This window comes from Coregonus lavaretus, assembly GCF_964263955.1.
Source record: "Coregonus lavaretus genome assembly, chromosome: 30".
Classification (NCBI taxonomy): domain Eukaryota; kingdom Metazoa; phylum Chordata; class Actinopteri; order Salmoniformes; family Salmonidae; genus Coregonus; species Coregonus lavaretus.
The window spans coordinates 30,559,143-30,573,277 of record NC_140017.1 but is presented as its reverse complement, the minus strand read 5'-3'; the positions used below and the strand labels follow the sequence as shown (position 1 = coordinate 30,573,277).

Genomic DNA, 14,135 nt, shown 5'->3' with positions numbered 1-14,135 from the left:
CAGGTTTTCACACATTAGAACAGTACATTAAGATAAAACATAATATAACCACAAATAATAGTAATATGGCTGTTGTTTATGACAGGCCAAATTAAACTAAACACTGGGTTTGTCTCAATGTAAAGTCCAGGTACAGTATCACTGATGACAGGTGAAAGGTTAGGTCAGAGCAGGGTCAACAACCCAAGCAGGAGTTGTTGCAGCTCAGCCAGATAAGTGCACTTTGTTTTGAGACAAACTCCAAGCCGATTATAACAAACGTATGTATGACTAAGCAGTAGCAAGCCTTGCTAATTAGCCTGCTCTGGGTGTTAACAATGCAGGAGGGAGGAGGAGGGGGGTGGGGTGACTGGGCTCCCACTTTTCTGCTAATTTTGAAGATTACGCCAGGAAGAGGTTAAGAGTGCCCCATTGCATAATCATGATAATGAATCATCTAAGTTGCGCCGTCCCCATGTTGTTTAGCCCCAACTGTAAAACTCCTGAGAGAATTGTTCACTTTGTCAAGACTTTGTGAAAACTGCATTGGGTTTATAACACTGGGTATAGCTAGCTAGCTGATAAAGCACTACTCTTGGAGGAAAGAGGAAGGAGATTAATTAGTACCATACGCAAATAATATCCCAAAAGACAGTCACTATGGTCTCAATTAAGACAATACATAGTGTATCACTGAAGGGTAGATGACTGTATGTAAACAGAGGTGGCAGTGTCCCTGGTCCATTTAAACAGACTCATTCAGTACAGTACATGTAGCTTTCTGTAGCCTAGGGCTCCTGGGCGTCACAGCTCTGCTTAAGATGCACTTTGGGGCTGACGCATGGAACAGGGCGGAAAGGCCTCTCTTCTGGAGAGCACTCTGCCATAGTCGTACACACACATCAGCCTGCTAGGTCTGGGACAGCACAGTCTGTGAGGAGACAGATCCTATGACCCTGGTGCCCCACGCCACCTGCTTCCTACACCCATGACGCACACACACAGCCAGCAGCACACTCTGCTAATTGGCTAATTATGGCTCCACACCAAACAAAACACAAATGGGAAACACATACTGACACACACACACACACACACACACACACACACTCAGACATTGATAAACACACACACACACACACACACACAGGTATCAGTAGTGCTGACATGGGAGTCATCAAGAGCAGGCTGCAAATGGATTCCCAGAGTTTACATTTCAGACATCTCACTTCCAGCCCCCCTCCTCCCTCCCTCTTTCCCCTCCATCCCTCTCTCTCATCCCTTCACTTACTTCTTCCCTTCAAAACACAGCTGCTGTGCTTGGTACAGGTCTGCTCTCATTTCTCTGAGAGGACATTGGCTAATTAACTGGTTTATTCACTCAGATGGATTCCTCACTGACAAGCACACACACACACACATACACACACAGAGGGGGCAATAGTGCGAGGCAGACAGACGGGGTCCTGCGGCCGTGAGTTCAGTCTGGTGACCTGGGGAAGGGGGGGTATGGGGACAGGATCCAGCCCCTCTGTCAGTCAGTCTGATTGGGCCTCCTCTAACCCAGGAGAGCCTGAGATCGAGAGGCTTCCAGGACAGTAGCCATGTGGCCCGTTCCTTAAAGGTCCAATGCAGCTGTTTTTATCTCAATATCAAATCATTACTGTGATTGTTTTAAATTAAAATAATCAAAAAAAAAAATAAAGAAGCTTCTTAGCAGATCCATTTATCAAGCAAGAATTTTGCTAGGACTGTTTGGTAGTGGTCTGAGTGGGGAGGGGAAAACTGAAAACAAGCCATTATTGGCAGAGAGGTTTGGAACTCTCTTTCTTATTGGTCTATTAACTCATTTACCGCATGGTGATGTCACCAGGCAGGCCAAAACTCCATCCCATCAAAACAGGATGAAATTTAAGGCAGTCTTTTCAAACAGCTCTTACACTGAAAGCACATTATCATAATTTTAACAATTTCACAGTATTATTTCAACCTCAGTGGGGAAATATATATGAAATGCTGGAAAATCACATTTTTGACTGCACTGGGCCTTTAAAGTAATCACTGATCTAACACGATTGGAAAGGTGAAAGCAAGAGCTCCAGTATTTGAGCTCTCACCAATCCAGTCATGTCGGATCAGTGATTACTTCAACGAAGGGAGGAAGAAAGGATGAATTTTCTAAATATTTCAACAAGGCCTTAGCAGGCCAGGAAAACCAGGCCACTCAATCAAAACCTGGCTCTGTCCCCAATATCTCTGGAAAAGAAGGAGAATATTCAAACAATGCTAAGGAGAAGCTAAAACAGACACTTCAGAAGTGACAATGGAATCAATCCCCCAACATGGCTGACAACTGACAAAACAGGTATTATGGTACAAGCAGCAGGATATTCCTATATTGGGGAGACTCATCTAAACAACCAGCCACATCCCAGGGAATGAGACCGTAGACCTCCAAACCACAGCTCTCTATTAAAGACTTGATGAGGCTGTTGACTGCCAATTAGAGTGCCACAGAACATCATCATCCGCTAGAGTCCATAATCTTGATATGACCCAGCCCCTGAACGACCCAGGACAAGAAGAGGAAATCATTTCCAAATAAGCCTTACCTTGCCAAACTGTTCAAAATACTGCTTCACATCTTCAACTACTGTGTTCGCTGATAATCCTCCTACGAATACTTTCTTTGTTCTTGTGACCATCTGGAAGGAGAGAAAGAAGAGAGAAAAGAGATCAGCAACATATGAAAGCATTTTAGAGGACAAATCTCAAGAGCCCAGATTCATCGTTTGCTGAGTCTGAACAGAGTGTTGAGTAGTGTAGCACGTTAGCTGCAAGTCTTGTTGCGGTGTGTGGGGACGTGGCCAGGGGGCGTCCTTCCCAAGGCCACACACAGAGCTTTGAAACACAAGAGGAGAGGAGAGAGAAGATAGGAGAGAGAAGATAGGAGAGAAGAGGAGAGGAGAGAGAAGACAGGAGAGAGGAAATGGGAGAAAGAAGAGAGGAGAAAGGAGTCAAGGTTAACACCCAGTGGGTCAGAGGAGAGAGCACATCTTTCCCCTTGTCCGCCACCACCCATGGTTGGACTACCCATTAGCACTAGCAACACAGCCCGACACAATGGATGGCCAAGTGTAGCCAGGGAAACCATCAACATTTATCACCCGCCATTTTTATGAGCAGTAAGCCAGCACCACTTCAGTCTCCATCTCTCTCTACCTACCTTCCTTCTCTTCTCTCCGTCCACCTGACATCTTTCCCTCCCTGCAGTTTCATCTGCTTCCCTTGATAGATAATCTGCCTGTATGTCTTTCTCCCCAGTCATTTTCAGGCTGGGCTTGGCGCTAGCAGTCTGCCTCAACTTGTCTGCTGAGAGTTGGGTTTTTTCAGCTTCTGCTGTCTTCATGCCTCCTGACAGGCATGCGGGCCTCTGTGTGTGTGTGTGTGTGTGTGTGTCTGTGTCTGTCTGTGTGTGTGTGTGTGTGTGAGTGTGAGTGTGAGTGTGAGCGTGCGTGCGGGCCATGGCTGAAGGGATCTCTCAGGCCCTGGAACAACACAATTACTCTGTCCATTTCTCTCCACTGTGACACCAGACAACATGCCTTCCATCTTCCCTCTCTCCTCCGCCTCCCTCCATCCCTCTCCTCCTCCTCCCTCCACCCCTCTCCTCCTCCTGTCTCTTTCCCTTTGTCCTTCTCTGACACCAGACAACATGCCTTCCATCTTCACTCCTCCTCCTCCCTTCCTCTATCAGTCTTACTGTATACTCTCTCTTCCTTTCTCTGTCTCTTTCCCTCCTCCTCTCACCTGGCATATGACTGACTCCCTCCTTCTACACATTAGCATACAGGCTGATGGTTAGAAAAGGCTTTCAGTGCAACTCTGAGAAGAGAAAGTATGAAGCAGCAGCTGCAGTGAAGACCTGCTGCAGTAGTTTTGCACCTCCTCCACAGTGAGGGGATGGTGTAGAACGACTTGGCCTCTTCAAGCCTTTTCAACATTCATTAGACCCTTTACACCACTGACAGAGGGCATCTAGTGACAGGACCAGGGCATTTACTTTAGACATCACTGTCCACCCTCAGCTTCAATATCCCTCACAGAAATATACAGACACACCGTCTAACGATATCTAGCTCAGATAACGCTCCACAGCTGATGCTGTAAAGCAGCCAGACATTTTCCTACCTCTATTTCGTAGAAGTTTGTTTGAATTGGATGGATTGAGGGAAAGAAGGTGGAAGGTAGAGGAAAACAACATGTGGTGTGTGGATGGTCGTGGACGTCAGAAGATGAACGGCGTCATAAAGCAGTGAGGTGTCGGAGAGAGAGAGGAGCTAACAGAATCACTCAGGGGGCCGTGATGTGATGGAGAGGTGGAGGTAATGGATGGAGTCAGTCCCCTCTCCTCGTTGTGTAATCACACACCTCAACAGGAGAAGCAAGCAGCGTCTCTCTCTGCTCTTATCACAGGGGGATTGGATGGATCCAGGCGGGTGCAGTTAGTTACAAAACCAAACAGTGTCTCATTATTTGTGTAAATTTGAAAAGCTCCATCTGTGAAGCAGTGGTGGAAAGGAAGACGAGGGAGAGTCGTGCCGTGAGGAGAGGAGGGGAGAGGTTCAGTACGTGTTACAAAGAAATGAACACAAAACAATGCATGGGCTGGTCTTCCCCTCCCCTCCCCTCCCCTCCCCTCCCCTCTCCTCTCCACACAGACACTGTAGTTAGTGTTCAGAGCTAGAGAGCTTAGGACAGGTGTCGGTTGCTGGATTTTAGTTTATTGATCAGAAAATACTAAAATCACCAGGACTTCAGCTAAAAATTAGTTTAATTTAGGAAATCTGTTCCCATTATTCCCATGATTAAATAAAAGGCATGTGATCGTGTATCAATATAATCGAGGTACAATCTCTTTTTGGGCTTAGTTGTGGTCAATTTGCATTGCACAAATTATTATAATTATGTTCCGGCCCCCTGACCATACGCTCAGACAAAAATCGGCCCGTGGCTGAATCTAGTTGCCTACCCCTGGTTAAGGGGATAAAATAATGTCGGTCCAAGCAGAGATTTAGGCATCTTTGCAATCTCAAGTACATAAATTCCCAGGCCGAAGCCATGAATATGAAAAAGCAGTCTCTGGAGAGCGCCGAGTGGAGAAATGTGAATGACACACCAGTGAACGGCACGGCACGGCCTGATGGTGATGGAGGAGAGAATGCAATGTGTTTTTCTATCTGTGCAGGGAGCCAGTCGCTGACTTGGGGAATTCTCAGTCAGTCTCCAGCTGCTGATGCTGCTGTTTAGGCCCTGTCGTCTTTCATGGACCCAGATTGATAATTCTTCTCCATTCTTGTGATTCCAAATGCCTCCTGTCTTCCTGCCTACCCCTTTTGGAGAATGTCAGCTGTCAGCCTGCCGCTGAAAGATTCTCCTTCACACACACCTGGACACGTCTGGAGTGGGCAGACTTGTTCTGCCTGCTTGGGCTGTGAAGTGTTGATAAAACACCAATGACAATCGGAGGGAAACAGGTGGGCTGTTTCACAGATGACGGAGACCCTGAAGAAAAGGTTGCCTGTCATCAACAGGGTGTTTAGTCTAGCTTCATCCACTCTCCCTAACGTTTTCTGTCCTCTTTTACAGCTTATGATGTAGAGGCACTTTTAAAACCAGCCAGTTTGGCAAGCAAGCATCAAGTCAACCGTAGAGAGCAGATAGAGGACCAATCAAGGACAATAATAAAACGTTACTGACATTTCCATTAACACAGGCAATAAAATGCTAAAAAAAAAATATATATGTTTTACTGAAAATGTATGTTTTGATGTCTTTTTAAGAATGCTCCTGAGGCACCTGGTAAAACTGCTGACCGCCTCTTTCCCTCCTCCTCTCACCTGGCATATGACTGACTCCCTCCTTCTACACATTAGCATACAGGCTGATGGTTAGAAAAGGCTTTCAGTGCAACTCTGAGAAGAGAAAGTATGAAGCAGCAGCTGCAGTGAAGACCTGCTGCAGTAGTTTTGCACCTCCTCCACAGTGAGGGGATGGTGTAGAACGACTTGGCCTCTTCAAGCCTTTTCAACATTCATTAGACCCTCTACACCACTGACAGAGGGCATCTAGTGCCAGGACCAGGGCATTTACTTTAGACAGAAAATAGAAATATACAGACGCACCGTCTAACGATATCTAGCTCAGATAACGCTCCACAGCTGATGCTGTAAAGCAGCCAGACATTTTCCTACCTCTATTTCGTAGAAGTTTGTTTGAATTGGATGGATTGAGGGAAAGAAGGTGGAAGGTAGAGGAAAACAACATGTGGTGTGTGGATGGTCGTGGACGTCAGAAGATGAACGGCGTCATAAAGCAGTGAGGTGTCGGAGAGAGAGAGGAGCTAACAGAATCACTCAGGGGGCCGTGATGTGATGGAGAGGTGGAGGTAATGGATGGAGTCAGTCCCCTCTCCTCGTTGTGTAATCACACGCCTCAACAGGAGAAGCAAGCAGAGTCTCTCTCTGCTCTTATCACAGGAGGACTGCGATCAGCGACTCTTTCCTAGAGCAGGAGAATAGTTCTTTAACTCTGCAACTCAGGACTTCCTTCAGAGGATGTGAGGATTTCAAAGTTGACTAACAGAAGGAGGATGGATGACGAAGGCAGCCTCATGACATGGAACCAAAAGTGATAGTTAGGAGTGAAGACTGATTATTGCATCTATATTTCTCTGGGCACAGAGGAGATCTAATTAAGATCTTTCATTAGATGATGTGCTGTAGTGAAAAAAACACCCTCAAACACAGATCTTTATCCAGGCACAGAGCAGGACAACTAAAGGAAAACAGTCATGGAGAGTGGAAAAGCTGATGCTGTCCCAATATGAACTGACTAAATATTATAGTGTGATATATGCAAGAGATGCATGTATACAGTGTTAATACTAGTCAGGAAAGAGGAGAGAGGAGGTAGGAGGGAGGAGGGAGGAGGGAGGAGAGAGGAGTGAGGAGGAAGGAGTGAGGAAAGAGGAGGAAGGAGTGAGGAAAGAGGAGGAAGGAGAGAGGAGTGAGGAAAGAGGAGGAAGGAGAGATGAGGGAGGAGTGTGGAGGGAGGAGAGAAGAGGGAGGAGTGAGGAGGGAGGAGGGAGGAGTGTGGAGGGGAACACCTGTTGTGTATCAACTCTAGCGGTCCCATCTCTAAAACCTCCCCAAGGGACCAGTAGAGTGGTCTGTGTAATGACATGCGTTAGTTTGTGTTTACTTATTTACTTGTGATTAAGTGCCAGCCTCTCCACTTTGATTGTGGTTAATGACGAAGGCTGTGATTGAGTCTGACTACTACTGTTGTTCAGACTATGTAAGAGGAAAACGAGACGTCCCTATACGAGACTCAGCTGATTTGATTGGACAAGACGCCCCTATTCGAGACCCAGCTGATTTGATGAGACGCCCCTTACAAGACTCAGCTGATTTTCTTCATCAGCTTTGCCTCTTTATGGCTGGACCCTGCCTGATTTGAGTGAGATAATGAACTCCCCTCCTCCCTCCCTCCCTCCATCATCTCAAATCACACATCCAGCACTGATTACCAACAAGTATCAGAGAATGACGTTTTCTGAAAGACAGTGGCTGCGAGTTAAAAAGCCCCCACCTCCCTCCTTTAGCTTATGCCAGGCATGTCACCGGCATTTTGAGTGACAGTGCGACAGCACGCTTGCCACATTCTATTCACGCTCCCTAAATTTAGCCGCAGAGCTCCAATTTGTCCATATTTGCGAAGTGGAATTGTAATGCACATATTCAAATGTGCTTGGCAGCTACTAACCCTGACTGACAGCCATAGTCCTGTTTGACTGAGAGCTCCCGCTTAGCTGATTAGTTACATTTGCCTGGATGGATGCAGAGAGTCCCCGGCCCAGGCCACCCAGCCAAACACCCTCCCCACAGGACCCCCCAGACAGAGAGAGAGAGAGAGAGAGAGAGAGAGAGAGAGAGAGAGAGAGAGAGAGAGAGAGAGAGAGAGAGAGAGAGAGAGAGAGAGAGAGAGAGAGAGAGAGAGAGAGAGAGAGAGGAGTGTCATCAAGACACACTGATCTGGTTGACGGAGGCCACACACTGCTACACATTCATCCCATTAGAGTTTTTGTATTTCTGTTCCATTTTCTGACAATTGTTCTCTGTTTTTTTCCCGGCCATGTGTGTTTGCTGCTCAGAGGGTACATTCTGTTCTACCCATGGTTTTATCCTTTCCTGCTATTTCTATAATGTAAACAACTCAGGAACAGCATCAATAATATGAAAATGCAGCATCAGGCATACAGTACAGTATTATGTCTGGCTTCAGTTCTCCACATAACTACATACAGAAATACTATGTGCCATTTAACCCTGTCCCTTTAAAAAGGGGAATGGAGTAACAAAAATCATCACTCCTTTGAGAGTAATCCAGAAGGTCAAAGCAGGGTCAACTTCCAAGGATCTGAGTGTAGTAGCCTAGTACTCAATCCAACCATTCATTGGCCAGATTCCAGACTGAACACATAACCTAACCAACCTTTCTCAATGCGGAGACGATGTGGAAATGAGACCTGCTTTACGCTGCAGAACAGAAGCTTCCGTTCCACCAGAGGATAATTCATGTAACAGGAGTTAAAGCCCTGCTTTGACATAAGCATGCAGCATGCAGCCTCCTTGACGTAAATATAGTGGAACCTATAATAGCATGCAGCTCTGCAATCACCTTACATCAAAGACCATGTTGATTTCATCTTCGGGTTAGAACCGAGGTCCTTACATAACCATTACACCCTGGCAACAAATAAGCACTGTTAAGGAGAATGATATGAAGCTGTCGTGGCTGTTTCTTTATTTTACAGCATGCTTTTTTAATATCGCCTTGGTAGAACAGGCAGCAATATTCTACCTTGACAAACGGAGGCAAAACCCACTCCTTTGTTTTATCTTAATGAGAACATGTGCTTTACACTCCTACCCATAGTCAATAGATTATTTTACAGTTATGAAGATTGATAGAAACAGCTTATAGCTTATTATAGGGCCCCAGTGATGCCGAGCACAGATACACCACCTCCTCCCAGACTCACACAGGAAAGAACTCACACTGAATTCAAATGAAGCTTCAGCTTTGATAAATAAACTGTAGAACGGGAGAAAATATTTTCACATTAAGGGAGTGAAAAAAATGAAATTGGGAAAAATTGAGGAGCGCTCCTCAAAGCCATTCTGAAAAATGTATATGCTAATTAGGTGATTGCTTTAGGCAGAGATCTTGGAAACTTTAGCAAGGGATTTATAAGCACTTAACAAATTACTTACACTATTATGCTTGAAGCCATATACATGTTTAAAGTGCCTGTTTTCTCTCCTTTTCCATTATAATAGACCTTGCCGATACTGAAGTAAAATTTCCCCAGTTGCCATTTAGGAATATAATAAAAAGAGATACGTGGACTTGAATGTCCTCACTAACAGTGAGAGATCTATCAATGTTCCCGGTCGTTTGGAAGGAGATGACTTTCTTCAGTGCAGCAGACGATTCATACACTGAATGTCTAAAGCCATAGAGCGGGAAACGACACCTGGAATAACACTCCCCTCTGATCACTGATCTTTACGTCTATGGGGAAGAATAACCCAAAACTATATAACAGAACCATTCCCTAGCCTAGAGAAGTATTTCATGATGAACAATGAAAAACACAGTTTTTGTCTTTCTTCAAAGAACTGTAGCAGCACTGTACTGTATTGTGTAGATCCATCAAAATCGAACGGTATGAGTAACTTCCTAGATGATTAAACCGTACCTTCTCCCACCCCAGACAGCACCAAGCTCAAACAAATCATCATCTGTCTGGATGTTGTCCATCTCATAGTCATTGACATGAACGCAGTAGGCCTATAGACTTTAGAAACATCACAAAATGTCATTCCCCATAGATTGACCATCCCTGATGCACTGTGACCTGTCTGCTCCTCTGAGCATCAACAGCCTCCTCTCAGTGTTTGAAGATCATCATAATGTTGATCTTCTGAGATTGGGTATCATCCCCAAGACTTCAATCTTCTGTTCCAGAGGAAGGAAAGAACTGATTACTAAGTTCAATCCAGGTCAGAGAACAACTGAACAGAGCATGAAAAAGAGAAATATAAAAACAGGAGAATACATTCCAGTCATCGGCCCAAAAAAGGTGACGTCTGTCAACACAACAGGGCTCTGCTGTGTTCTGAGGGGGGCCATGTAGGGGTTGCAGGAAGGAGCACAAAACAAAATACAATTTGTGAGGGGAAAAACAATCTTGTTTCTCAATAGAAAGTGGAATTGCACATAAAGTGGCAGTGTGGTAGGCTCTTTGTAATTTGGACCCAGCTGGTCAGCGGAGAACAGGGGAGAGAGGCCTGGAGCCTGAAGCAGGGCCACAGGGAGGAGGGCCAGGGGAGAGAGGCCTGGAGCCTGAAGCAGGGCCACAGGGAGGAGGGCCAGGGGAGAGAGGCCTGGAGCCTGAAGCAGGGCCACAGGGAGGAGGGCCAGGGGAGAGAGGCCTGGAGCCTGAAGCAGGGCCACAGGGAGGAGGGCCAGGGGAGAGAGGCCTGGAGCCTGAAGCAGGGCCACAGGGAGGAGGGCCAGGGGAGAGAGGCCTGGAGCCTGAAGCAGGGCCACAGGGAGGAGGGCCAGGGGAGAGAGGCCTGGAGCCTGAAGCAGGGCCACAGGGAGGAGGGCCAGGGGAGAGAGGCCTGGAGCCTGAAGCAGGGCAACAGGGAGGAGGGCCAGGGGAGAGAGGCCTGGAGCCTGAAGCAGGGCCACAGGGAGGAGGGCCAGGGGAGAGAGGCCTGGAGGGGTGCTGTTCAACACCCCCAGAACATATCCAAACCCTACATTCAGGACCTAGTACAGACTGCAGACAACAAAATCACACAGCATAATATAATACAATAGCCTCTTCCATTACTCTCTGATGGAGGGAGGCTCAAGAAAACTGCTTGGCAAATCTCTCTGCATCTGCTTGATATCTTTTCAAACTAACTTTAACAAAAAAAAGCTTTCTCACCATATCAGCCATACCAATCTGGCAAATAGTGGGGCCTACTAACTGTTACTTCTGACCCACCAGGCCTTGGCTTTACCTTTGACAACAATGGAAAACAAACCGAGTAGAGACAGACACACAATGCTTAAATCCTGAACTGTACAGGGCTCAGTAAGGTGGCCAGGAAAAATACAGAAACAGTTGTGCGCTCGAGTGAAAAGAGCCCATAGAGTGTGTGGAAAACATCAACTGGATTACCTGTTGGAGTGAACCAACAGGTTCGGGGACACACACACACACACACACACACACACACACACACACACAACGTAGTGGTGGTGGCTGCCAGGGAATGAGCCGATCAGGAGGATTTAAGGCTATAGATGAAATTGGGGAGGGATAAGCTTGGATCCTGTGGGGTGAGAGAAGGGTGAGAAGGTAGGCCACCAGCCAGAGATGGCCCAGAGAGCGAGAACGAGAGAGCGCAAGAGAGAGCGATAGATAGAAAGAAATAGATAGAGAGAGATAGATAGATAGATAGATAGAAAGAGAGAGCTAGATGGAGCGGGACAGAGAGAGAGAGAGAGTTAGAGATGGTATAAGAATCGTTCTCCTCCTGACCCTCTGTAGGCCCTAGGGGCAGAGGGGGATTAATCTGCCCATTCATCAGAAAGGACAGGTGACAATTGGGATAGAGATGATTTACCATCACCAGAAAATAATCCCTGTCGATGGCAGCCATGTTTTAGCTTGACTTCACTTTAAGTTTACACGCTATACAGTGCAAAGTATTCAGACCCCTTGACTTTTTCCACATTTTGTTACGTTACAGCCTTATTCTAAAATGGATTAAATTGCTTTTGTTCCTCATCAATCTACAAACAATACCCCATAATGACAAAGCAAAAACTGTTTCTTAGAAATTTTTGCAAATGTATTAAATATAAAAAACTGAAATATCACATTTACAAAAGTATTCAGACCCTTTACTCAGTACTTTGTTGAAGCACCTTTGGCAGCGATTACAGCCTCGAGTCTTCTTGGGTATGACGCTACAAGCTTGGCACACCTGTATTTGGGGAGTTTCTCCCATTCTGCTATGCAGATCCTATCAAGCTCTGTCAGTTTGGATTGGGCACGTCGCTGCACAAGCAGAGCAGAGTGGGGTGAAAAACAGGGATTAGCTAGTGATTGTGCCGCTCGGTGTGGTGAGAGGCTGTCCCTGTGGAAATGGCTGCAGGCTGCAGTCTATAGCGGCTCCAGACCTTAGAGAGGCTGTCCCTGTGGAAATGGCTGCAGGCTGCAGTCTATAGCGGCTCCAGACCTTAGAGAGGCTGTCCCTGTGGAAATGGCTGCAGGCTGCAGTCTATAGCGGCTCCAGACCTTAGAGAGGCTGTCCATGTGGAGAAAGCTGCAGGCTGCAGTCTATAGCGGCTCCAGACCTTAGAGAGGCTGTCCATGTGGAGAAAGCTGCAGGCTGCAGTCTATAGCGGCTCCAGACCTTAGAGAGGCTGTCCATGTGGAGAAAGCTGCAGGCTGCAGTCTATAGCGGCTCCAGACCTTAGAGAGGCTGTCCATGTGGAGAAAGCTGCAGGCTGCAGTCTATAGCGGCTCCAGACCTTAGAGAGGCTGTCCCTGTGGAGAAAGCTGCAGGCTGCAGTCTATAGCGGCTCCAGACCTTAGAGAGGCTGTCCATGTGGAGAAAGCTGCAGGCTGCAGTCTATAGCGGCTCCAGACCTTAGAGAGGCTGTCCATGTGGAGAAAGCTGCAGGCTGCAGTCTATAGCGGCTCCAGACCTTAGAGAGGCTGTCCATGTGGAGAAAGCTGCAGGCTGCAGTCTATAGCGGCTCCAGACCTTAGAGAGGCTGTCCATGTGGAGAAAGCTGCAGGCTGCAGTCTATAGCGGCTCCAGACCTTAGAGAGGCTGTCCATGTGGAGAAAGCTGCAGGCTGCAGGCCTCAGCGGCTCCAGATCACAGAGAACCCACACAGCTGCTAAGCCTCCGGGGGAGTAGTGAGAAATGAGGAAAGCTGATGCAGCCGTGACGTCAATCCGGCAAACAACTCACCACCGACACCACTTGCCTAAGTCAACCAACCAGCTGTTAGCTCTATACACAAGCTGTCCTTTCCCAGCACTCCTATAGGTCGGCAGGATAGAGGATAGGTCACTGTCTCTGACATGTTGTTTCCTCTGAGGGCTCAATTCTTCTCCTCTCTGTCATCCCTGCATTCTACAGACTTTTTCCAAAATGTTTCTTTCCCCACAACCATCTATCTGTGCACTAGCTGGGAGACCAAGGACACTGTTTCTCAGTGGTGAAGTGCTGACTGAAACCTTGAGTGAGCAGTCTACTTCTCTGTGGAAATGCCTTTCTGTCAAAAGAGACAATCAGGCCTCAAGACTACTACATAATGTGAAGTAAAAAGAGGATTCTTCACAGAAGTGTCAACATTTTGCAGTTCCATGTCAAGCATGGATAAAAGCTTAACAGTATGCACACACAAGGGCCAAACAGGTGAGATTTATTAGCAGAATGAAGCGTGGCAACAAGGTCTCTGAACTGCTGAATACCTCCATCCATCCATCCATCCATCCATGTGTGGCTCCCTCCTTCTCTATCTGCTCTCCTCTCTCTGTTATCTCTCTTTTCTCTCCCTCTCTCTCCCTCTCGCTCTCTCTCTCCCCCTCTGGCCTGTGCAGCCATGTTGTGTGGCCTGGTCTGGGTAGCCAGTGTGTTCTCTCTAAACACCAACCGGAGCCTCGCTAACTGACCACAGAGCTGGGTATGTTTTCACGGCCCGCCTGTCCAGAACACTTCCTGCCTGGCTCTGAGATCCTTGTTAACCTGGGCCGGGGTCTCTACAACACTACACACACACACCTTCATAGAGCCAGGTCTGTGTGACACACAGCATTGGCAGGCAGGCGCCGCCTCGGCTGTGTAACACACATGGAGTGTAGTGGAGGAGAGGAGATCACTCCATGTAAAGGGCCCACTTGGATATACAAAAACAAACACGCTCTCTGTGCTCCAGAACTCAGTACACATACAGTCATTCAGGTTAGGTGGAGCAGCTAGAGCGGTTTACCATTGGGGCACATTTGT

The 14,135-nt window shown here is 47.1% G+C and overlaps 1 protein-coding gene across 1 annotated transcript in view; it reads right to left on the bottom strand.

Moving 5' to 3' along the window:
- The window catches only part of LOC311106198 (RNA-binding protein Musashi homolog 2-like), a 251,675-nt gene that overhangs the window by 172,686 nt on the left and 64,854 nt on the right, over window positions 1–14,135 (bottom strand). The window contains exon 6 of the mRNA XM_084148510.1: window positions 2,592–2,684. Coding sequence (XP_084004636.1) covers window positions 2,592–2,684 — 93 coding nt within the window. The remainder of the gene's footprint in view (window positions 1–2,591; window positions 2,685–14,135) is intronic.